This window comes from Lepus europaeus, chromosome 16 (genome assembly GCF_033115175.1).
Source record: "Lepus europaeus isolate LE1 chromosome 16, mLepTim1.pri, whole genome shotgun sequence".
NCBI classification, from domain to species: Eukaryota; Metazoa; Chordata; class Mammalia; order Lagomorpha; family Leporidae; genus Lepus; species Lepus europaeus.
This window is the reverse complement of record NC_084842.1, coordinates 60219532-60242689: the sequence shown is the minus strand read 5'-3', so window position 1 is coordinate 60242689 and position 23158 is coordinate 60219532. Positions and strand designations below refer to the sequence as shown.

Genomic DNA, 23158 nt, shown 5'->3' with positions numbered 1-23158 from the left:
AGGCGGCAGCTTTACCCGCTACGCCACAGCACCAGCCCCAGTAATATTTTTTAGCATTCATTTGTCCTCTACCCCAATTCCCAGCATTTTTTAAAAAACTCCTGAGAATGATGTTTCAACCCAATATTGTTCATTGTACAGGCAGAGAAGTGCATCACTGTGGGAGGCTAATGGAGATAGTTCAAACCTTCAAACTTTCCTCTGAGAAGCTGAGGTTTCTGACTTCAGAAAGCCAACCGCGAGCAGGCATTTGGCACCACGATGACTGAAACGCTGCTTGGGACACCCCTTCCCCTAGCAGAACGCTTGGCTGCGGGTCTCAGCTCCAGGCCTGACCCCAGCTTCCTGTTCACGTACACTCTGGAAGGGATCGAGCAGCGGGGTCCCTGCCACCATGCGGGAGACCTGGATTGAGTTCTAGCCTCCAGCCTCCAGCCGGGGCCAACCCCATCTATTGCAGGTGTTTGGGGTGAACCAGATGGGGGCTCCCTCTCCCTCTTTCTGTCTCTACCTCCCGATGTGTATGTCTCTCTCTCTCTGCCTTTCAAAATAAACAAGTAATTAAAAAAAGCCTGATGTGTGCATAGAAAGGGCTAAAGGAGACTTAAAATCTGTTTTGTCCCACCCTTCCCTCCTACTACAAATGAGGAAACTGAGGCACTAAAGAATTGGGGGGGGGGGGGGGCCATGCCGTGGCCTAGCAGATAAAGCCGCCACCTGCAGAGCCAGCAACCCATATGGGCGCCAGTTCAAGTCCTGGCTGCTCCACTTCTGATCCAGCTCCCTGCTATGGCTTGGGAATGTAGCAAAAGATGGCCCAAGTCCTTGGGCCCCTGCTCCCACGTGGGAGACCCAGAAGAAGCTTCTGGTTTCTGGCTTCAGATCAGCACAGCTCTGGCTGTTTCAGTCATTTGGGGAGTGAACCACCAGATGGAGGATCTCTCTCTCTCTCTCTCTCTCTCTCTCTCTGCCTTTCAAATAAAGAAATAAATCTTGAAAAAAAAAAAAGAATTGAACACTCTGCTCAGGATGGGAGAAAATATGGAGATTTAAATCATGTAGCTAGAAATTAAGGAGATGGATTTCAGATGAAAATGCATATACGCATAACAAATACATAGCTAATGTACAGCTAAAAATACACAAAAACGTATGGCTGGTGGTGATGGCAGTTACTGTCCATTAGAGATCTGGCATGGTCCAAGCATTCTGTCTTTTTTACATCCCATGAGGGACCCCGTAGGGTGCCTGTTGTCATTCTCATTCACTTTCCTGTTCCAAGATCTGCCACCAAGTGGCAAGGCCAGGGACCAGCCCCACGGCTCTGCCTTGGACACATTGTTTCCGCTGCACAACACTGCCCCCCTGTGGCCCAATGAGGAAAGGCGCGCAGTGCCTGGCTCCCACGGCAGAGGCACCTTCCATGAAGACCAGCCGTCCACCAGGCTCCTTTGAAATGGGTTGAGAGTTTTCTCAGTCACTAAAATCGTGTGATTTGGCGTGAATCAAGTGACCACTCGGGAACTCAGCTTACTCAGCTGTGAAAAGAGGATGACCCACAAGATGACCTCCAAAACTCAGCTGCACATTCTAGGATTCTGGTAGCCACTGAGCTCTCACAGGTGATAAAAATAGGACAACTATTTAAAACAAATGGGACTCATTTTTGACTCAGTAGGAAATATTTTTCCAAAACATAATTTCAGCTCCAATAAAACCTTTTCATATGAACTAAGTTAAAAATGGCCATAAAAGAAAGGAAAATAAATTAACCAAAATATTTCAAAATTATTTTAGACTAACCTATATGAGAAAAAATTATCTCTTTTAACAGATTTTTAATTAATGGTCCTTTAAGATGATATGTGTGGGGACTGGCATTGTGGCGTAGCGGGTAAAGTCACCTCCTGTGAAGCCAGCATCCCATACAGACATCGGTTCCAGTCCTGGCAACTCCACTTCTGATCCAGCTCCCTGCTAACGTCCTGGGAAAGCAGTAAAGGATGGCCCAAGTCCTGGGTCCCTGCACTCTCATGGAGACCCGGAAGAAGCTCCTGGATCCTGGGTTTCGATCGACGCAGCTCTGGCTGTCGTGGCCATCTGGGGAGTGAACCAGCAGATGGAAAATGAACCCCCCGCCCTGTGTTGCTATCTCTCTCTCTCTCTCTCTCTCCTTCTCTCTCTCTGTAACTCTGCCTTTCAAATAAATTAAAAAAAAAACTTAAAAGAAATCCTTCCCTGAATATTTCTAAAAATAAAACATTTTGGACTAAGAACGGACATAAACCACCTTGCAAAGTGCCTCATGGCGCTGTGATTCTGTGAGTAAAGTTTTCTCAAGTTCATGTGTTCTATTCAAAATCTTGAACATCCTTGGACATATCACCTGCAGAGGGCACCCTTCCCTTCAAAACCAGAATCTGTCTGCTAACCTCCTAAAGTGCAACAAACATGTAAAATAAAAGCACTGTATCAACTTCACATTTCAGATATCAATGCTTTTATTTAATTAAATTAAATTTTTGATGAAATTTGTTTTCATAAATTATGTTGCTCATATAAATAACACAGCCTGTAGCATGAGAAGGAAAGGGATTCTGGCATGCTCAGCATTAAATTTCAAAAATAATTCCAGTAACTTGGAAGCTCCCATATGCTTCTCCCAATGTCTCTCCATCCCTGCTCATCCTAGGGCAACCACTTTCTTGAATTCTGTCCTCACAGTTTCCTTCCCTCTCTTTGTAGTATTATCACCTATTTATACCTTAAGTTTGCCCTTAACTGTACCATACTATACGGATTCTTCCGTGACTTGCTGTTTTGATCGATACTAACTATTTGAGATCCAGTATACTGATACATGTAGCTGTCACTCAGGCATCTTTAAAGTTTTAAAAATTTATTTGAGAGGCAGAGAGAAACAGAAAGATTCCATCCCTTGGTTCACTCCCCAAATGCCATGTGAAAACAAGGTGGGGAAGAAGAAGAATATTTCTTGGCACATGAAGGTTACATAAAATTCCAATATGCAAATTCATGAACACTCATTCATTTCTAGTGTGGCTAGTTTCACACTACTACAGTGATAAAGATCTTCTGACCCACAAAGCTCCAAACCACACTACCTGGTCTTTTACAGGGGAAGTCTGCAGATCCCGGCTCTCAGTTACATGCCTAAGACAGAAGTGCTGAAGTGCAGAGTATGTACATTTTCTCTTCCCCTCCAAGGTGGTTCTATGAACGTATGACCCCATCACCAATGCATGAGCATTGCTCATTGTCCTCATAGTGGAAACAGCAAAAATAGATCCAGTACAGAAATAAAGAAGTGACTTTGTTCTGGATACATGTGACTCACGGTGCTGATTCGCAGCACTTTTGCTGTCTGCCATAATACTTATGACTGCATCTTGGCGAACCGGGGCTAAGCTGCCTTAGTCTCGGCCTGTCAGGAGACAGGGTCCTGGGATCTCACCATTGTCTAGACCACATCCTCCTATGGTATCCTGATCCAGACCATGCTGCCATGACCAACACCTCTACCAAGAGGGATTTCATCTGACTGAGCCCATCCATGGCCTTCTACACAACCAAGTATTGAGTGGATGTGGTGCAACTGCCACGGGCTTGTGCGTTGACCTGCGGTCTCTGCTCTGAGATCCAAGGTAAGCTCCACAGAGCCGAGATGCAGGCCGCCCTCATGACTGATGTGTGTTCGAGCAGCAAGTACATGGATGAGTATTTTGCTGTCTACCATACGTTCTGCTCTAGATTCTGAAAAGAAGGAAAACAGCATTCGCTAGAGAAAAAATGCCCAAAGACTCAAATATCATAACTCTACAACCACAGAGTCAACCGACCACAGATGGAACATGTTTAGGGGAAATGTCAAATCTATACTGAATACATATAGACTCTTTTCCTTGTCATTATTCTATAAATGATACAGTATTTACATATGATTTACATTGTTATTATAGGCAATCTAACGATGATTTAAAGTTTATGAATAAAGCTATTTTCACCTCAAATAAACGATGTTTCAGAAGACAGATATGCTTACCCCGACTTGAAGGTTACATAATACATACACATATCAAAACACTACAAGGTACCCTAGAGATATGTAAAATTTCCATGTGTCAATGAAAAATATAAAGAAACAATGTAAGCATATGCACATGTTATGTGCAAACATTTGTCATTTTATGTACAGGACTTGAGCACCTTCAGATCCTGGTACCCATAACGGGCCCTGGCACCAGTACTCTGTGGACACTGGGAGCTGACTATCCTGGGTGTAGTTGAGAGTCAGAGTTTTATCCTGCTGTCACTATTTCTCCACATGAGTTGAGAGAGGCAGCATTTGGAAGAGGTTAAGCATAAGGCAGAGGAAAACCCAGTGTCTCCGACACTTGGAGGACATTATTTCCCCCACGACAAAGTCATTGCCATGGGGCTCCCCCACATTGTCTGGGTTTCCAGTTCTTTCCTTTTGGCCTGGTTGGTTGTATTCTCCAGGCAAAGTTCTTCCAGATGGACGAAAAGCCAGGGTTGGCATCCATACTCAATACATGACTCTTTACTTGTTCCTCCTAACTTCCCTTTGGTGTCTTCATCTCAGTCACATCTGGGGTTCTCTGCCCAGAAACCCTCGACAGAACCAGCAGAGAATAAATGCCCAGCCTGCAAAGGAGCCACAGCCATTGGCCAGAGTCCAAGGAGCCTAGGGTTCCCACTGCTTCTTAAACAGACTCTCAGGCGTTGTGACCTAGGAGGTAACACTGCTGCCTGTGACCTGGGCGACACACACGGGTGGCAGTTCAAGCCCGGCTGCTCTGCTTCCAATCCAGCCTCAGAAAAGCAAAGGAAAATGGTCCAAGTGCTTGGGTCCCTGCACCCACATGAGAGATCCAGAGGAATCTCCTGGCTCCTGCCTGCAGCCTGGCCCAGTGCTAACCAATGGATGGAAGATCCCTCTCTGTCTCTCCCTCTATCTTTCTGTAACTCTGCCTTTCAAAATCAATAAACAAACAAACAGACTTTGAACTAATCTTTCTGAGTTCGGCCCCACGTTTAACTTAACCTCCAGAGTATGTGGATCGCTAAGACCTGTCTTCAGGGACTTTCGCCTTTGACCTGGGGCGTTCTTGGCTTTCCAAATTCCAGTTTCCCCCGACTGCTTTCTAGTCTCCAGTGGTTGTTGCTGTTTCACACCTGTCCCTGTCTCACTCCCTTTGTCCTCGGGCGTTTACCCCTCCCTAGGGCATCCCTTTATTTCCTTCTTAGTGTGGTTTTAGAAGTTGCAGAAGCAAAGGTATGTGGCCAATCTGCTAGTTTTGCTGCAAAGCTTCAATCTATGTTTTACTGTTAAAGCTGGTATTTAATCTCATCAGTTAGATTGTTTCTGTGACTTGGGATTGTTTGCTAACCCTTCTGAGCCTTTTTAGGTCTGCTTTTCTTGCTTATCATAGCATCTCCTGCATCTAGCCTTGTGTGTGTTAGATCAATCACCACTGTGATAAAAAATTAAACCATTAAATGTTTCTGCAAATTCCTGTGAAAAACCACCTTCTAGAAGGCAATTCTACAGCTAAGCATAGACTTTTTCCTCTACTGCTCAAACTGAAGAAGAAAACATTCACCCATGCATACATCCTGCTACGGACATTTTTGTCCCCTCCACCGCCCATTTCCTATGTTGAAATTCTAATTCCAAGACAATGGTGTTAGGAGGTGGAGGTGGTCCCTAACACAGGAGGAGGTCGTGAAGGCTCTGACCTAAAGGAACTAGTGTCCTTATAAAAGAGGCCAGAGAGAGACCCCTCATCCCTTTCACCAACTGCAGACACAGCAAGACACCGTCTTTAAGGAAGAGAGCCCTGGGGGCCTGATGCTGTGGCCTAGTGGGTAAAGCCACCGCCTGCAGCACCAGCATCCCTATGGGCGCCAGTTCAAATCCTAGCTGCTCCTCTTCTTATCCAGCTCCCTGCTAATGGCCTGGGAAAGCAGTAGAAGATGGCCCAAGTACTTGGGCCCCTGCACCATCATAGAGAGACCCAGAAAAAGCTCCTGGCTTTGGACTGTCCAGCTCTGGCCATTGAGGTCATGTGGGGGAATGAACCAGCAGACGGAAGACCTTTCTCTTTGTCTCTCCCTCTCTCTGTCTGTAACTCTACCTCTCAAGTAAATAAATAGATCTAAAAAAAAAAGAAAGGAAGGAAGGAAGGAAGGAAGGAAGGAAGGAAGGAAGAAAGAAAGAAAGAAAGAAAGAAAGAAAGGAAGGAAGAAAGAAAGAGGAAGGGGGTCCTCATCAGACACCATATTTCTCAGAACTTGGATCTTGAATTTCCCAACCTCCAGAAATGTGATAAATGTATCCCTGCTATTTATAAGCTATCCAGTCTATGGTATTTTGTTACAGCTGCCCAAATGGACCAAGACACATACATACATTAAATTGTAAGTGAACATTAAGATACAGATCTATGGAATGGCATATTTGATCTACATACATATTTAAAATGAAGAAATTTGCTGAAAACCTTTAATTATTTAAATGTCCAACTATATAATTACCTAAGCCTTTAATTTGTAAAGGAGCCTGTCTAGAGAAAATTATAGTTGTCAAATCACATTTTAATAAGATTTTATCGTCAAACTCTGGCACAGTACCTTCCTAGCATGGGTAGTTGCTCAAGAGTGTGGAGACAGTTTTCCTTTGTGATTTTGCAGACATCTTTATTCCTGTGTTAGTCAGAGACATTTTACAAAGCAAGATAAGAAACTTTTAGTAGAAAAAACATTTTTTTCCTGAAGATTTGTCTATTTGTTTGAAAGGCAGAGTGACAGAGAAAGAGGGAGATCTTCCATCCTCTAGCTCTCTCCCCACATGCCCACAAAGGCCAGGGCTGGGTCAGACAGAAGCAAGAGCAGGAACTCCATCCGGGTCTCCCACGTGGATGGCAGGACTCAGGGACTCAAGCCATCATTTGCTGCCTCCCAGGCCCATTAGCAGGAAGCTGGATCAGAACCATGGAGTAACCAGGACTTGAACCCATCCACTCCAATGTGGGACGTGGGCATCCCAAGCTTTGGCTTAATCTGCTGTGCCACAACAAACACCTCAGGAAAAACTTTTATTTCAGGTATGTGGTGCCTGGATTTTGTTGAGAAACAATTGATTTTCTTGCACTTGAAAGGGGCTGAAGGCCGGCGCTGTGGCTCACTTGGCTAATCCTCCGCCTGCGGCACCAGCACCCCGGGGTTCTAGTCCCGGTTGGGGTACCGGTTCTGTCCCGGTTGCTCCTCTTCCAGGCCAGCTCTCTGCTGTGGCCCGGGAGTGTAGTGGAGGATGGCCCAAGTGCTTGGGCCCTGCACCCTCATGGGAGACCAGGAAGAAGCATCTGGCTCCTGGCTTCAGATAGGCACAGCGCGCCAGCCATAGCAGCCATTTGGGGGGGTGAACCAATGGAAGGAAGACCTTTCTCTCTGTCTCTCTCTCTTTCAGAAAGAAATGACAGAGGGGGGCCAGTGCTCTGGCTTACCAGGTAAAGCCGCCACCTACAGTGCTGGTATCCCATATGGGTGACAGTTCGAATTCCAGCTGCTCCAATTCCAATCTAGCTCTCTGCTGTGGCCTGGGAAAGCAGTGGAAGATGGCCCAGGTGCTTGGACCCCTGTACCCACATGGGAGACCTGGAAGAAGCTTCAGGCTCCTGGCTTCGGATCAGCCCAGTTCCAGCCATTATGGCCATTTGGGGAGTGAACTAGCAGATGGCAGATCTCTCTCTCCCTCCCTTTCTCCCTCTCTCTCTTTCTGACTCTGCCTCTCTGTAACTCTGCCTTTCAACTAAACCAATAAATCTTAAAAAAAGAAGAAGAAGAAGAAGAAGAAGAAGAAGAAGAAGAAGAAGGAGAAGAAGAAGAAGAAGAAGAAGAAGAAATGACCAAGGTGAGAAGGTGTGGATGAAATCAATGCTGAGGAAAACCAGCAATGCAGCATATCATGACAGCGACCACCCAGCATGGAAACACAAGGCTGACTGCTTGGTCGGCAAAGCAGAGATTTTCCAGAAACATCAGGAATTATGTAGAGAGGTGGCGGTGTGGGAGGGGACCACCTTTCCTTCCAGCTAAGTCTTAAATGCATCTATTTCCAGTGTAAGTCTTAGTCCCAAGCTGGAATTGTCAGGTAGGAAGTTAGAAATTAGCCTCTGTGTATGAGAGGGGCCTGGGGACATCTGCAGCAACTCACTTTGGAAGCAGCCCAGCATCTACACTTCAAAGTCCTGCCCAGACCCTGACCACTTTCCAGGTAGTCCCAGCCCTTCCCCCCAGGGAAGCTCCCTCCTCAGCACCCAATGGGTTCCCTGGCCTGATAACATGGAGCAAGAAAACCTTTACATCCTTCCTCCAAGCAGGTACCCTAGGCCGGGAGCCAGGAAGCGCCCCCTCCCACCAGTCAGGAGGAATTTCCTACTTTACACTCAGCAAACCCTTTGTCCTGGGGGGGGAGGGGGGGCGGTTAAAGAAAAATGGCAAAACAAACTGGACCCTTCTCTTATAAGCCACAGCCAGAACAAAGACTGCACGCACGCAGCTCTCTCTGCTCTCCGCTAAGTCACCAGCCTGGCCTTGCCAGGTGTATCCTCTCCACTTAACCATGTAACCTCACTTTCCCCCAGTCTGAGTGACTGCACTCGGTCGCTCTCGCGCTCTCTCTCTCTCTCCCCTTTTCCTTCTGATGGATGCCCTACCCCCAATAAACCTTGCTATTCTGCTCTCTGTCTCACGCCTGATTTCTTTCTTGTGCAAAGACAAGAACCCCACCACTCCTCTCCACAGAGAGAATGATGAGTGTACTAACATGCTAGAGGGCCTTCACGTTTTCAAACATGAGTCTCATAGAGCGTTTTGCCCTTACTTTCTGGTGATGGGGTCGCACCAACTCTGCCCAAGGTAGAAACTAAGCACTCAGCTATTTAATGACAGTCGCTTGCTCGTGAATGCCTAGGGCAAAAGAAACCTGGATGCCTAACTGGTCAGCAAATCCCTAATGAGGAGCTGAGAGTCTTGAATGAGTCTTGCCGTGTTATCTGGTTGTGCCAGGTGGGGGCGGCTGTGGGTGCTGAGCCACTGGGCACTATTAGGCGGGAAAAGAAGAGAAGGAAGTGGAAAGTGGGGAAGGGAACTGGAACCAGCTCTGGTGCTAAATCTTTAATGGTCACAAGGCCTAGTGAGGGTTTAAGTGCGAAGAATTATTAAAGTGAGTAATGAGAGGAAACTAGCCAAGTTCATGAATGTATTGAAAATAGCTATAAATAATAGACATTCTACATTTTCACTGAGAAAGACCATTAAGCTCCAGCTGGTCTGAAGAAATGTTTGCTGTTGGTGTACTTTGGGTTTATGGCCAGTAATGAGCAGGCTGATAAAGTCGATTAGGACATTATTTACTCGTTCTTTCATCAGCCTTGAAATTGAAGCAGTAAAGAAGGTGACAAGCAGGCCATTTGTCTTTGTTAGATCCAGATAGCTAGCTTGTTTCGGAGAAAAAGGGATGTGTCCATTTCTTATCTGTGTCTTACATCATTGTATTCTATGTTTAGTCTGAGTGTCAGGGGCCCCAGCGATTCATTCTTCAACAAAAACACATTGAGCATCTAAAAGGAAACCGATCCTATTCTCCGTGCTACAGCCTCAGTCAGGAAAACAAGCAGCAAAGGCAGACGATATTGCAAAAATTCAAATTGGTAACAGCATGCCATAGTGAAGAACAGGAAAGAGAAAGTAGGAAAAGAGGTTGGTGAGGGTTCCATATACAGTGGATAGGAGAATTGGAGCTCAGTTGGGTGACAGCCACCAGCCCCTGCCACGTCCTTTTAGGAATTTTGAGAAACGTGCTAGACATAGTCATGATTAGAAGTTAAATTATATAAACATACAAGTAAACTAACTATATTAAAAATGTAATAAATACTCAAGACTCACTGTTGGCTATTTAGTTACCATGGTCTATGCTCTCAAAATTACAGTCATGCAACTCTTAAGGATGCGAACAGGTTTTGAGAAATGCATTGTTCAGTACACTTTCATTGTTGCCTATCACACACCCAGGCTGGACGGTATGTATATATGGTAACACCTATTGCTCCTAAGCTATGATGAAAATAACAAGATGAGATTAAATCAAGCGCAAGAGAAAATGAAGCAATCAAGAGAAGCAGTAAACAGGAAATGGATGAGGCTGCCATCAGGAGTTTTGCAGTAAAAGTGTTTTTTAATGAGCAGGTATATGCGCTAATGATAAAAATTAGAGTATAAAGCTGGCGCCATGGCTTAACAGGCTAATCCTCCGCCTTGCGGCGCCAGCACACCGGGTTCTAGTCCCGGTCGGGGCACCGGATTCTATCCCGGTTGCCCCTCTTCCAGGCCAGCTCTCTGCTATGGCCCGGGAAGGCAGTGGAGGATGGCCCAAGTCCTTGGGCCCTGCACCCGCATGGGAGACCAGGAAAAAGCACCTGGCTCCTGGCTTCAGATCAGCGTGATGTGCCAGCTGCAGCGGCCATTGGAGGGTGAACCAGCGGCAAAAAGGAAGACCTGTCTCTCTGTCTCTCTCTCTCACTATCCACTCTGCCTGTCAAAAAAAAAAAAATTAAAAAAAAATTAGAGTATAGTAAATGCATAAACCAATAATATAGTCATTTATTACCAAATGTTTATACTGTACATAATTGTAACTGCTGTCTTTTCAAAAGTTGAGAGGCAGAGAGAGAGAGAATTCCATCTGCTGGTTCACACCACAAAATCTCTGGCTGGGGTTGAAACTGGAAGGCAGGAACTTAGTCAAGATCTCCCATGTGGGTGGAAAGAATCCAACTACTTGAGCCCTCACCACTGCATCCCAGATCTACATTAGCAGGGAGCTGGAGTTAGGAGCAGAGCTGGGTGGGTATGCAACTCAGACACTATGTATGGGACCTTGGATCTTTTTTTTTTTTTAAGACTTTTTTTTTAAATTTATTTGACAGGTAGAGCTACAGACAGTGAGAGAGAGAGACAGAGAGAAAGGTCTTCCCTCCGTTGGGTCACTCCCCAAACGGCCACAATGGAGGTGGTTACACCAATCCAAAGCCAGGAGCCAGGTGCTTCCTCCTGGTCTTCCATGTGGGTGCAGGGGCCCAAGCACTTGGGCCATCCTCCACTGCACTCCCGGGCCACAGCAGAGAGCTGGACTGGAAGAGGAGCAACTGGGGCTAGAAGCAGCACCCATATGGGATGCCAGCACTGCAGGTGGAGGACTAACCTAGTGCGCCATGGTGCCAGCCCGGGACCTTACATCTTAACCATTAGTCTACCTGTTCCTATCCCTGTTCTATACATAGATACTACATCTGACTGGTAGCATAGTAGGTTTGTGTACCAACAGCAACTCAAAGGTGTAATTCTAACAGCTACAGGATCACTAAGTGGTGGGCATTTGTCAACTCCCTCTTAGTGGGACCTCCATCCCACAGGCATTGTGTGGTGGACTGAGACATCACCGTGTAGCACAAGACTTAGGTATTAGAACTGCTACATATGTTGGTGTGCTGCCTCCACCCCTCCCCAGCTCTGTGTTGGTGATGTCACACTGTAGCTTGACATCAGCCACAGTGAAGGAGCTTACAACCACGGATATCAGCAAATGCTGCGAGTCAGGGCCTGAATAGCCCAGAGAGCTCCGTGGTAAACATTCACCGGTGCCTCATAGAGGAGCGGTCTTTCTGTTGAGCAGCTATGTGAGCAGAAGCTTGAATCAAACGTGGATGTCTGTCATTCAAATAGCCAGGGGAGAGCGACGCAGGTGCAGGCCTTCAACCAGCACTTGCTCGCTGTATTCAAGGACCAGCCAGGGAACAGCAGTGCTGATGGACAGGAGAAAGGTGGCAGATAATCCATATGGGGTTGATTAAGGAGAAGTGTGAAGCTACGGTAAAAGGTACAGATTTTATTCTAAGTACATTATGAAGCCATGGGAGGGTTGAAATCAAGAGAGGGACATGCTCTGACTTATATTAACAAGGATCACTATGATGTGGCGAGTCGACTCAGGTGCGGCTCTAAATTTAAGAATTGAAATGAGAAAGAGAAAGAGAAAGGGGAAGAGGTTAGAGAAAGATATCACCCATCTTACTAATTCACTCTCCCAATGCCCTCCATAGCCACTGAGGGATCAGGACCAGACCTCGCTTGTTGGAAACACACCGGAACCATGGATAGCTGCGACCCTGCTAACATTAGCTGCAGGCAATACAGACTGTGTGGTCATTCCCAGGAGGGCTCAGCCCTGTCTGGGCCGCTCCGCACCCTTGTAGTTAAGTGGGTTTATTTGATGGGCTCCAGCTAGGGAAATGTGAGTGCAAGTGATACATGCCACATCCAGGTAGAAGCGCTTAGCAGTCATTGTGTGACCTGCACACTTCTCCCCCTCCGTGGTGACTGCAGAGACCACGTGCTGAGATGAGGGTGCCACCAGATGGAAGGCTCTGAGCACTGAGTGACAGAGCGGGACACAGCAGCCACTGACTTACCCTGGACCTGTAACCCAAGCAAGAAGAACAAGTCTGCTTCCCTAGGTCCTGAACCGCAGTGATGAACTTAACTCCTTCAGCTGCTCAGCATAGCTAACATTTATGGAGCAATGACTCCCTGCCAGGCCCCATGCTAGGCATCTCCCATGTGTTTTCTCATTTAAGCCTCTCATCACCCCTCTGGGGTAGATCCTGTTACTGTTTCTGCTTTAGAAAGAAGAGAACTGGGGGGCTGGTACTGTGGTGCATTGGGTTAAGCCACCACTTGAGAAACAGGCACCCCATGTCGGAGTGCTTGCTTGAGCCCTGAAAGCACTGCTTCCATTTCAGTCCCCTGACGATGCACCTGGGAAGGCAGGAGAAAATGGCCCAAGTGCTTGGGCTCCTGTGCCCATTTGGGAGACCCAGTGGGGTTCCTGGCTCCTGGCTTTGGCCTGTACCAGACCTGGCCTTTAAGGCCATCTGGGGAGTGAACCAGCAGATGGAAGATCTCTGTCTCTGTCTCTATCTCTATCTCTTATGCTCTGCCTTTCAAATAAATAAATAAATCTTGGAAGGAAGGGAGGGAGAGGGGGAGAAACCAAAACTAAATAAAGTAGAATGATTTACCCAAGGTTCCCCCGAAAGAATAAAGGATGAAATTAATATCCAATCACAGTCCCAGGCAGCCTGACTCTAGAACTTTCTCTTTCCTACATGGAAAGAACCAATAGCCACCCGGCTTTGTTCATTTCTTCACCTGTTTATTGGGCACTTACAGTGCTAATCTCTGGGCAGGCAAAGATAAATAAGACACCATTCCTGTCCTCCAAGAGTTCAGAGTCCCATAGGGAAAAGACCATAGAGAATTATAATAAAAATGATCTACGGGAAACACAGATGAGAGAGGAACATGCTAAAAGACATCAGAGATGCTATCAGCAAAATTCAGACAAGCGGCCATATTAACAACAAATAAATGGCAAGGAAATGAGGTAGAATCTATAGAGTAAAAGAGACCCCAAACATTTTCTAACCAATGGGAACATTATTTAGCTTGTAATTCAAGAAAACTGTAAAACCACAGGTCTCACCTAAATTAAGAGAAAAAAAAAAAAACTAGTATCGTCTCTGTATTATCAAATGTCCATGTAGTATTCAAACATCCACGTATCTATTAAATGACTTGATTTTTATTTTATAGGTTATATCTCAACTTCCTTCCAATTTCTTTGTTGTTAACATTTCAGAGACATGTGCCAAGTGATGCACAGATGAGACAGGATGTCTGGAATCTTCTTCAGGAGGGTTAGCAGTGGGTGAATGAAACAAGTCTGGCCATGCATTGATCACTGTTGAGCCGTACAAGTCATAGGAGAATCAATTTAGTAAATATTTAAAACTTGACATAATAAAAAGTTTTAGAACTCTTCCTGGGCTGGATAGAAAGGACCTGAAAGAATTTGCTGACAAGGTGTTTAGGGATGTGGGGAAGCCGTCCAGGAAGTTGGGACAGCCACAAGTGAAAGAGTGCTTAGGCGGCAAGGTAGCATGCACAAACATACCATCGTGAGCATCACCTCAGCTTATCCATGCCAAGGACGGCTGACATTTCTATCAAGAGCCAGTTGTTATCACGTGAAACAGGGGGTCAGAGTTCATGGACTTCCTGCTCTGGACACGCAGAAATGGGATGAGCAGGGCAGAGGAATTTTATTTTATTTTATTTTTTTAATTTCAGAGGCCGAGACACACAGAAAGAGAAAGGGGGAGGGGTTAGAGAAAGATATCTCCCATCTTACTAATCCACTCTCCTAATGCCCACAGGTAGCCACTGCTGGATCAGGACCAGAGCCAAGAGAGTAATCCAGGTATTCTGTGTAGGCGTCAGGAACCCAATTATTTGAGCCATCGTCGCTGCCTTCCAGGGTCTACATTGGCAAAAAGCTGGAGGCAGGAGCTGGAGCCAGGGTTGGGACCCTGGTACTCCAATGTAGAATGAACCTCTTTCCTACATGCACGCTCTCAAGGACAGGGGATCGGCCACTCGCTTAGGAAAAGAGGAAACCCAGGGCAAGAATCCTGGCTCTGTCCTTCCCCAGCCTACGTCTCGGAGAAAGGCTCTCAGATTGTCAGTGTATCTGTTTCCTTTCTACGAGACACTAAGAACTTCCATTATTCCATCTGGGGTTCCAAAATATACGCGTGGCAAATCTTCAGCACTTAGTTTCTCTTCTTCCTGTGTAGTTCTCCTGTCGTCCCAGCACCACCGACTGGAAACAGTCCCTTCCCGGTCCCCCGCAGCGCCGCCTCTGAGACAAACTGCGTGCACCTGCGGTTTTGTGTTGGACGCCTCCCAATCCGTCCCACCGGTCTATGAACCTGACTCTCCCCACTTCCTTCTGTCTGAAATTTTCCTCGGCTACTCTTGCCCTCGCTAATTTCTTCATCGTTATTACGCTCCTAGCTGAGGGTCCTCCTCCTTGGGACCCTGCACCTGCACGGGCCCCGGGGCCCGGGGGATGAGGACAGCCTCGGGACCTCCTGGACGGAGCCCAAGTCGAGGACGTCCCCACGCGCCTGAACCCCGGCGCAGGGGCGCTCTGGGGCTGCTCCCCGACTCCGCGGGCGCACCTGCGCAGGGCAGCGGGGTGCGCTCCGCGCCGCGCGGTCCCTGCCCCCGGGAGGGGCGGACTCTGCCGCCGCAGGTCCCGCCCCTGCCGCCGCGCCCCGCCCCTCCGGAAGGGCCAAGGCGCCTCTCGGGTCCCCCGGCGCAGACGGCGCGAGATGGCGACGGCGCAGAAGGCGGTGGCGGCTCCGGGGGGCAGCGGCCCCGACCCGGACACGCAGCTGGACGAGGAGGCGGCGCGGTGGCTGCGCTGGGACCAGGTGCGCGGCGACGGGGGCTGGGAGTCTCCTGGCCGCCCACCCACCGGGCTGCGCGGGCCCCCCGGGCGGCGGCGGCGGCGGCGCCAGGCCCCGCAGGCGCGTGGCAGGCTCGGAGTTAGTACCTCAGAGGCGGCCCTGGGTTGGAGCTGCGGCTTCCGTGGAGGGCACCGAGCAGGGGCGGGCCGCCGACGGCGGCTCTCCGGGCTCCGGAGGGCCGAGGCGCGCATGCGTCGCCGCCCCCCTGCCAGCGGGCGTGTCCTGTGACAGCATCCTTCTGAGAGCCGTGTCCCCGTGCACCGCTCCCTAGGGCTTGCGTCCCAGGACACGGGTGGCCCCGAGGAGCACGCTGACGTCCGAGGAGAGAGAGCCCAGCCTCGCTCGCCCCTTAGTGGAGCAGAACGTGGTGGCTCTCCGCTCTCTGCTGCTCGTCTCCAGGCTCTGAGCTCACACGTGGCTGACGCCCGCCGAGAGGCCGGCCTGGCCCCCAGGTGTCCTGGCCCCCAGGTGTCCCCTGCTTCTAAGACGCTCTCTGAACAGCCTTTCTTTTCCTTTCTTTATGGCGATTGGCGAGCCAAAAGCCAACACTTGTCTGTGGATTTCTTTGTTAATGCCTGTGTGTGGTCCAGGGACCTGTGCAGCTTCCAAAAGGGCCCACTTTTGATCGAACGCCCTGCTGCCTGTCTTGGAAGTCTTCGTAGTTGAATAAGGAGTCACCCATTTTCATTTTGCACTGGACGCCTTCAAATCACGACAAGCCAGTGGGGCCGGCTGTCGCTAATGGCCATGGCCAGGGCTTAGAGTACTGGGCACAGAGCCCGCGCCCCGCCTGCCTGCAGGATTTGTTGAGTGGGGTTGCAGCTGGGTCAGCAGAGGCCGGGGCTCGGTCCCTGCTTTGCATTCTGTGGTCCTGTAACTGCAGTGTCAGCGAATTCCGTTTCCAGGATGCCATGGGCAACTCCTTGGGCACTTTTTTCCTTTCCTGGAAAGATAACCTGGTGATCCTAAAGGAAGGAAGAGTTGCCATGACTGCAGCTTAGTAACTTGCAGAGTTAGTGACACATTGTTGCACAGACGTGTCCATTTGAAGAAAACAACCTCTGACTTCCACAGATGATTCATCTGTTTGGAGACAGTGTTTCCCATGGTAGAAGTAAGAGGATGTTGTCCTTTTTTATTTTATTTTATTTTATTTTATTTTATTTTATTTTAAATACCGTTCATGGATCTTCCTCATTTCTTATTGGCACGAGACAGGCACCTGTCTGGGCAGGGGCCATTCATCCTCCAGTGTGAAACTCCCCCGGGTGTGCTCTGGTCTGCTGTCCCCCCAAGACTGGCACAGTGACCTGGCAGGTGCATTTTGCACTTCCCACTGTGCCTCCCTCTCTGATTTTTTTCCCCTGCTCTTGGTTTTGGTTCCTGACAGAGCCAATGCTGACCTCAGCTACTCTCCTTTTTAAAGATTTGTTTGTTTGTTTGACATGCAGAGATTGGGGGAGAGATCTTCCACCCACTGATTCACTCCCCAAAGGGCTGCAAGGGTGAGGGCTGGTCCAGGCTGAAGCCAAGAGGCCGGAGCTTCTTCCAGGTCTCCCACATGGGTGCAGAGGCCTTCCTCTGCTACTTTCCCAGGTGCATTAGCAGGGAACTGGATCAGAAGTGGAGCAGCTGGGACACCAACCTGCGCCCATATGGGATGCTGGCACTGCAGGTGGAGGTTTAACCTTCTATTCTATACCACATTGCTGGCCACTCAATTGCTCTCTTGATTTTCATTTTCTTTGTGCCTCCTTTGTCTCCCTCAAGTTGTGTGGTATGTTATATATTACAAAGATTAATTAGGATTTTCCAAACCTATACTATGAATGAGAGTCATTGGGTGTGACTGTGAAGTCACATACATTTTGAGCCTCTTTTGTGTGCCAGGTGTGAGTGCCTCCTTGGGGGCACTTGACAATTTGATGGGAAGACTGTGATCTGTGATTAGGTTTTTTTTTTTTTTTTAACAGTTTTATTTATTTATTTAAGAGGTAGAGTTACAGACAGTGAGACGGAGAGACAGAAAGAAAGGTCTTCGTTCCATTGGTTCACTCTCCAAATGGCTGCAATGGCCAGAGCTGCGCTGATCCGAAGCCAGAAGCCAGGTGCTTCTTTTTGGTCTCCCATATGGGTGCAGGGGCCCAAGCACTTGGGCATCTTCTACTGCTTTCCCAGGCCATAGCAGAGAGCTGGACTGGAAAAGGGGCAGCCGGGACTAGAACTGGCACCCATATGGGATGCCGGCACCACAGGAAGCAGATTAACCTACTGCACCACAGAGCTGGCCCCTATGATTAGCTTTAACCATTGCTTTTAACCAAAAAGATGGGATTTTATTTGGCTTCTGTTAAACCTGGAACAATCTGGACATGTGGGCCTAACTCCAAAAATCCAAGGCTTTATTGCAATTGCATTTGAGGTTTAACTATGTGGACCGTTCCTGCCGAGTGCTCATCTCTCTGATGATGGCTATAAAATAGAAGTCAAGTGCTTACTCTGTTGTTTCTCTGAATTCCTAATTTAGTAGTCTGATGTGCAGTCAATGTGATTGTCCTTTTCTCCAGTTTAACCATTCCCATCAATTGTAAGAAAATGAAATTAAAAGATAAGTTTGTTTTGGTAAGAAGTTTTGGCACTTTTGATAGTTTTGTTATACTATGCATTTGAAGACCCCTCCTAAGTGCAGATTTCAAAACAAAAATTTTACACTAAAATCAACTTAGTTCTATTTCCCACAAACTTTTTTTTTTTTTTTTTGACAGGCAGAGTGGACAGTGAGAGAGAGAGAGACAGAGAGAAAGGTCTTCCTTTTGCCGTTGGTTCACCCTTCAATGGCCGCCGTGGTAGACTTTTTAACATAGCCTCATAAGAAAATATATAATGAACTTTAAGTGATTTATGTTAGGGTCTGTTTGAAACAGTTCATGTCACAGAAAAGGCACTAGTTAATGCTTACGCCACTGGGGGGAGTTGGGGATTTTTGGTGTTTTGCTGTTGTTGTTTTAAGATTGATTTTTAAGGCAGAGTCAGGGAGAGGGAAGGACAGAGAGAGAAAGAGGTCTTCCATCTGCTGGTTTACTCTCCAGTGGGCTGCAGCGGCCAAGCAATGTCTGTGCAGTTTAAGCCTGTCACTCAGTCTCCCAGGCTTTCCCATCTAGAAGGTGGAGTTTTCATTATTTAACCTGATTCTTGGAGATGCTGAAAGATTCAGTCTTGACCAGATACATGAACACATTTTACAAATGTTAAAGCATTATAAAAGTAAGATTTAGATTTACATCAAGTCATCTATCACTCTGGAAAATTTTGAGAACATGAGGGAAGAACATAAACATTTAATCTCAACTAAGTACCACTCAGAGATATTTTCCATTAACTTAATGTAAGCCACTTGAAAACCTTGCAAGCTGTGTAAGGGAGGTGCTAGATTGTCCCCATTTTACAGATGGGGAAACCAAGAATTCAAGAAGCTAAATACTCTGCTCAAGCACAGTGAGTTGGTAAATGGTATGTGTGGGATTCCATTATGGGTGTTAGACTCCTGTATTAAACCTGTACTCATTCCTTCCCTTCAACAGTGCTTGCCTTGGTAGGGGAGAATGTAATGTTTCCATGATAATGTCAGACACACCAACTTTATATTTTAAATTTCAAAAGCATCAGGAAATTGAGATGCCAATATATATATATTTTCCTTCTGCAGATTAGAATTACTGTGGGGTTCTTTTACATTTCAGGTTTTTTTGTTTTCTTACTCTCCCGGCTGCACCTGGCATCAGCATCTCTTGTTTTTCAGAATCCTTTAACTTTGCAGTCAGTGAAACAACTAATTGCAGAAGGAGATAAAGAAGAACTGCAAAGATGTTTTGGGGCCCGCATGGAGTTTGGGACAGCTGGCCTGCGGGCACCTATGGGCGCAGGAATTTCTCGTATGAATGACCTAACCATCATCCAGACTACGCAGGTACCACTTTTTTTTTTTTTTTATTCTTGGTACTCTTAATGTATCCCCTGGCCTCTTTTGTATTTCACAGATCTAATTTGTTTTAACTATGGTTGTGTATTATTGGGCTGGCTAAGCACAGGGAATGACCACCATTTACTCTACAACTCAGCCTTGTGGCAGTTGGTTGAAGTGGTACTTATTTGAAAACTCCTACAGTCACTCATTCATTCAGCATTCATTTAGCAAAAATGGAGAATACTTCCCAAAATTCATAGAAAATGGAAGTAAAATATAAGATTGTTTTGGTGCAAAAATTTTTGAAGGCTGTGTAGTTTTTTTATAACATGCATTTCCCATGAGCTTTTTGAAGATCCCTTGAATGCATGGATTTCAAAATTTCTTGCATGAGTTGGACATTTGGCACAGCAGTTAAGATGCTGCTTGGATGCCTGCATCCAACATTTTAACCGCCAGAAAGAATTGCCAAGAGTCTATTGTAGTTGGTTTTAATTTATGGCATGGATTGAAGTTATTACTGAGTTCTCTTGCCTTCATTTATGAATGTTGTTGTCAGAGTGTAGACTCGACTTTTGGGAATAAAGGTAAAGACTTGGAGAAAGTGGAAGAACTGCTGCTCAGCGTTGGGAGCTGTGTATGAGGAAAATGAGAACAGATTGTTTTCACTGTTTCTTCTACTACTTAGATTTCTTAAAAATGAACATCACTTTCATTCTGGGAAAGGCTAGAAAAAGTGGCAAATGGTGGTGATGGGTGCCTTCCTTATACATCCCTGCATAAAAGGCAGAGATTGGGGCGGGGGGAGAGGAAAAGAGTATATTGATTTTTTTTTAAAGAAAGATTTATTTATTTATTTTAAAGTCAGAGTTACACAGAGAGAGAAGGAGAGGCAGAGGCAGAGAGAGAGAAAGATCTTCCATCCACTGTTTCACTCCCCAGTTGGCTGCAATGGCTGGAGCTATGCCAATCCGAAGCCAGGAGCCAGGAGCTTCTTCCATGTCTCCCATTTGGGTGCAGGGACCCAAGGGCTTGGGCCATCTTCTACTGCTTTCCCAGGCTACAGCAGAGCTGGATTGGAAGTAGAGCAGCTGGGTCTCAAACCAGCGTCCATATGGGATGCCAGCACTACGGGCAACGGCTTTACCTGCTATGCCACTGCACCGGCCCCGATTATATCAATTTTTATAACCTAGCTTTGAAGGTCACATAAAGTCACTTACTTCTGCCATATTCTATTTGTTGAACTTATACTCAAGACACAGTCTAGACTCAGTTCCCATTAAAGGAATGTCAAGGTCATTTTGGGAAAGGAACCTCATAAGGTGGGATATATTGGTGTGGCTATATTTGGAAACATCCAGTTGGTCACACCTGGTATTGCGCCTAATTGTTAAGGGGTTCTAAGGGATTCTAGATGAACCCTAGGACCACTTCTCTATATTCATCTACATCTAGTTCCTAAAAATGATGAAACACATTCCCAGGAAGGTCTTAAGACCTAACTTGACTACCTGCTTCCTTAGAAGAACTGTTCTCTTCTGGGTAGGTAGTCAAGAATCATATAAAAGGTTATCTGATTCAACTGACCACCCCTTGGGATAATCTTTACAGCCTACCCACTGTGAAGAGGTCCCGTGGCCTGCACTGGGACACTACCACAGGAGACAAGGATGTTGTTCATGGTGAAGAACAATTGTATGCGAGCAACAAGTGCACCTTTAACATCTTGGGAATGATTGCAAAGGGGGGGAGGTTGGAGTGCTAGATCAGTCTACTCAGGCCTTCACCCCCCACCCCTGCCCCACCTTGGGCTGCTCCCTATTGGGATGCTGATGTACAAATGTGTTGGTCACTGATGGCTGTTCCCACTTCCACTATGCCATGGGTATGCTGCCTGCTGGTCTGCAGGTGCAGGGTCTCATCTAAATGGTGGCACCACGTTTGCCTGATTGATTCTGAGAAGCAGGTGTATGTAAGTCATGCACATCTCAAAGGAAACAAGACAGAACTGGAGGTAAACTTTTGAACTGTCTGCTTCATTGGTAGAGGGTACAGTTTCCCTTTGCTAAGTAAATTATGCTCTGTATGTGCGCTCTTGGATTACTTAATTCAACATGGGCACATCCACAAGGGAGAGCCCACTGTCCTGTGAAGCTGCCCATTTGGAGTGTTCTCATGAAAAGGATGTCTCATTATTTTGAGCCCCAATCTTTCTTTCTGTAGCCTTTACACATTTATAATAATTATAAGGCAAACAAGCATGCTCCTTATATTTTACAGTAACATTTTCATTCTGAAAACCCCCCATACCCCAGCTGAGATCAAGAATCATATCCACTTGGGATCTCATCCCTTGCAGGCCCCAGAGATTTCTAGAGAATTTGGAGGTATGAGGATGTTAGACTAAACCTCCGTGCTGTTTGCCCCCTTGAATGCTGGGGCCACAGCACAGGAGTTGGCCAGGGAGAGTGCTGGGTGATGTCACCACTACCGCTGTAGACTGTCAGGCATCCGGGTGCATTCTAGGAAGCCACAAAACCGATGCACGTGTGTCCTTATTTCCTTGTCTCATTCAAGGAAGATGTGGCCCACACTGTGCTGGTGAAGGGGAGACTGAAGCCTCCTAAATTGGCCCTGCTGTGCCCACACGGCTGTGAAGTATCCTCCAGCAAAACTAAGACTGGTTTTTACTTTCTGCAAGACTCCTGTAGCCAAAGTACAATAAGTGATAGAAACCACCATCATTTCCCAGGCCACCAGAGTTCTCTCTGCTCTGTAATAATATCCAGTAATATAAATGTACAGAGTTCAGAGGTCAGAGTCTCCTCTTCCACACTGCAGACGGACGTGACGTTATGGAAGGGTGTGTGTCCGTCATTTCTGGGCTGATGGGGATAGCCCCAGAGTGCACAGTGCTTAGTCCTGTGGTTGTGCCCTGTGGTTGGCATGATGCTGGCCTCATTTAGACCGCATCCCTGCTGGAAAGCAGTATCTCAAATGATACAGATCATTTAATTGTAAAAATCATAAAAAAATTTTGAGTTTCTTTGACTTACTGATGTTACAGAGCAGGCAGAAACATCTGCAGGGTCCCCCCAGCCTCCCACCACCATCATCATCCAGACATTTTAGAAGTGACTTAAAGGAAGGAGCATAGACTTTGAAGGAAAATAATAAAAATAATGCTCATAGTGACAGACACATAGTGTGTAGTTAATGTTGGAGTCCAGCACTCGCCATGTTCTAGTTTGACTCTTTTCCAGCCCTATGAGGTAGGTACTGTTGTCATTCCTGTTTTACAGAAGAGGAAACTGAGGCACCTGTCACTTGCGTGTAGGTGGCAGGGCGGAGTACAGATCCACGGGTTCTGGCTCCAGAACATGTACTTAACCCCACACTGAACCTCCTCCCACCAGACCTGGCTCCAGACCCAGGCGCTGCTACTCCGGAAACTGCCAGTCACTGCGCCTCATCAGTTTTTCGTCTGTACGATGGAGTTTCTTTGCACAGTTCTTCTAGGGCTGCTAGTAATAGACACTAAATGCCCAACAGTGTCTGACAGACAAGGACAACAAAGCTGTTAATTTCCTTTTGCTCCATTTGTTTCATTACTGAAAAGTTATGAAGTTCTCTGGTGAAAGTTGAGGACTTGATTTTTGGCTATTTTTTTTCCATATCATAGATATAACAGAGATGTTAACATGTCTACCTT

At 46.9% G+C, this 23158-nt stretch overlaps 1 protein-coding gene across 1 annotated transcript in view; it reads left to right on the top strand.

The window, feature by feature from the left end:
- The first annotated feature begins 15319 nt into the window (after positions 1-15319).
- PGM2 (phosphoglucomutase 2) overlaps positions 15320-23158 on the top strand; it is a 45890-nt gene continuing 38051 nt past the window's right edge. Inside the window, exons 1-2 of the mRNA XM_062213053.1 lie at positions 15320-15443; positions 19279-19446. Coding sequence (XP_062069037.1) covers positions 15342-15443; positions 19279-19446 — 270 coding nt within the window. The 5' untranslated portion in view covers positions 15320-15341. The remainder of the gene's footprint in view (positions 15444-19278; positions 19447-23158) is intronic.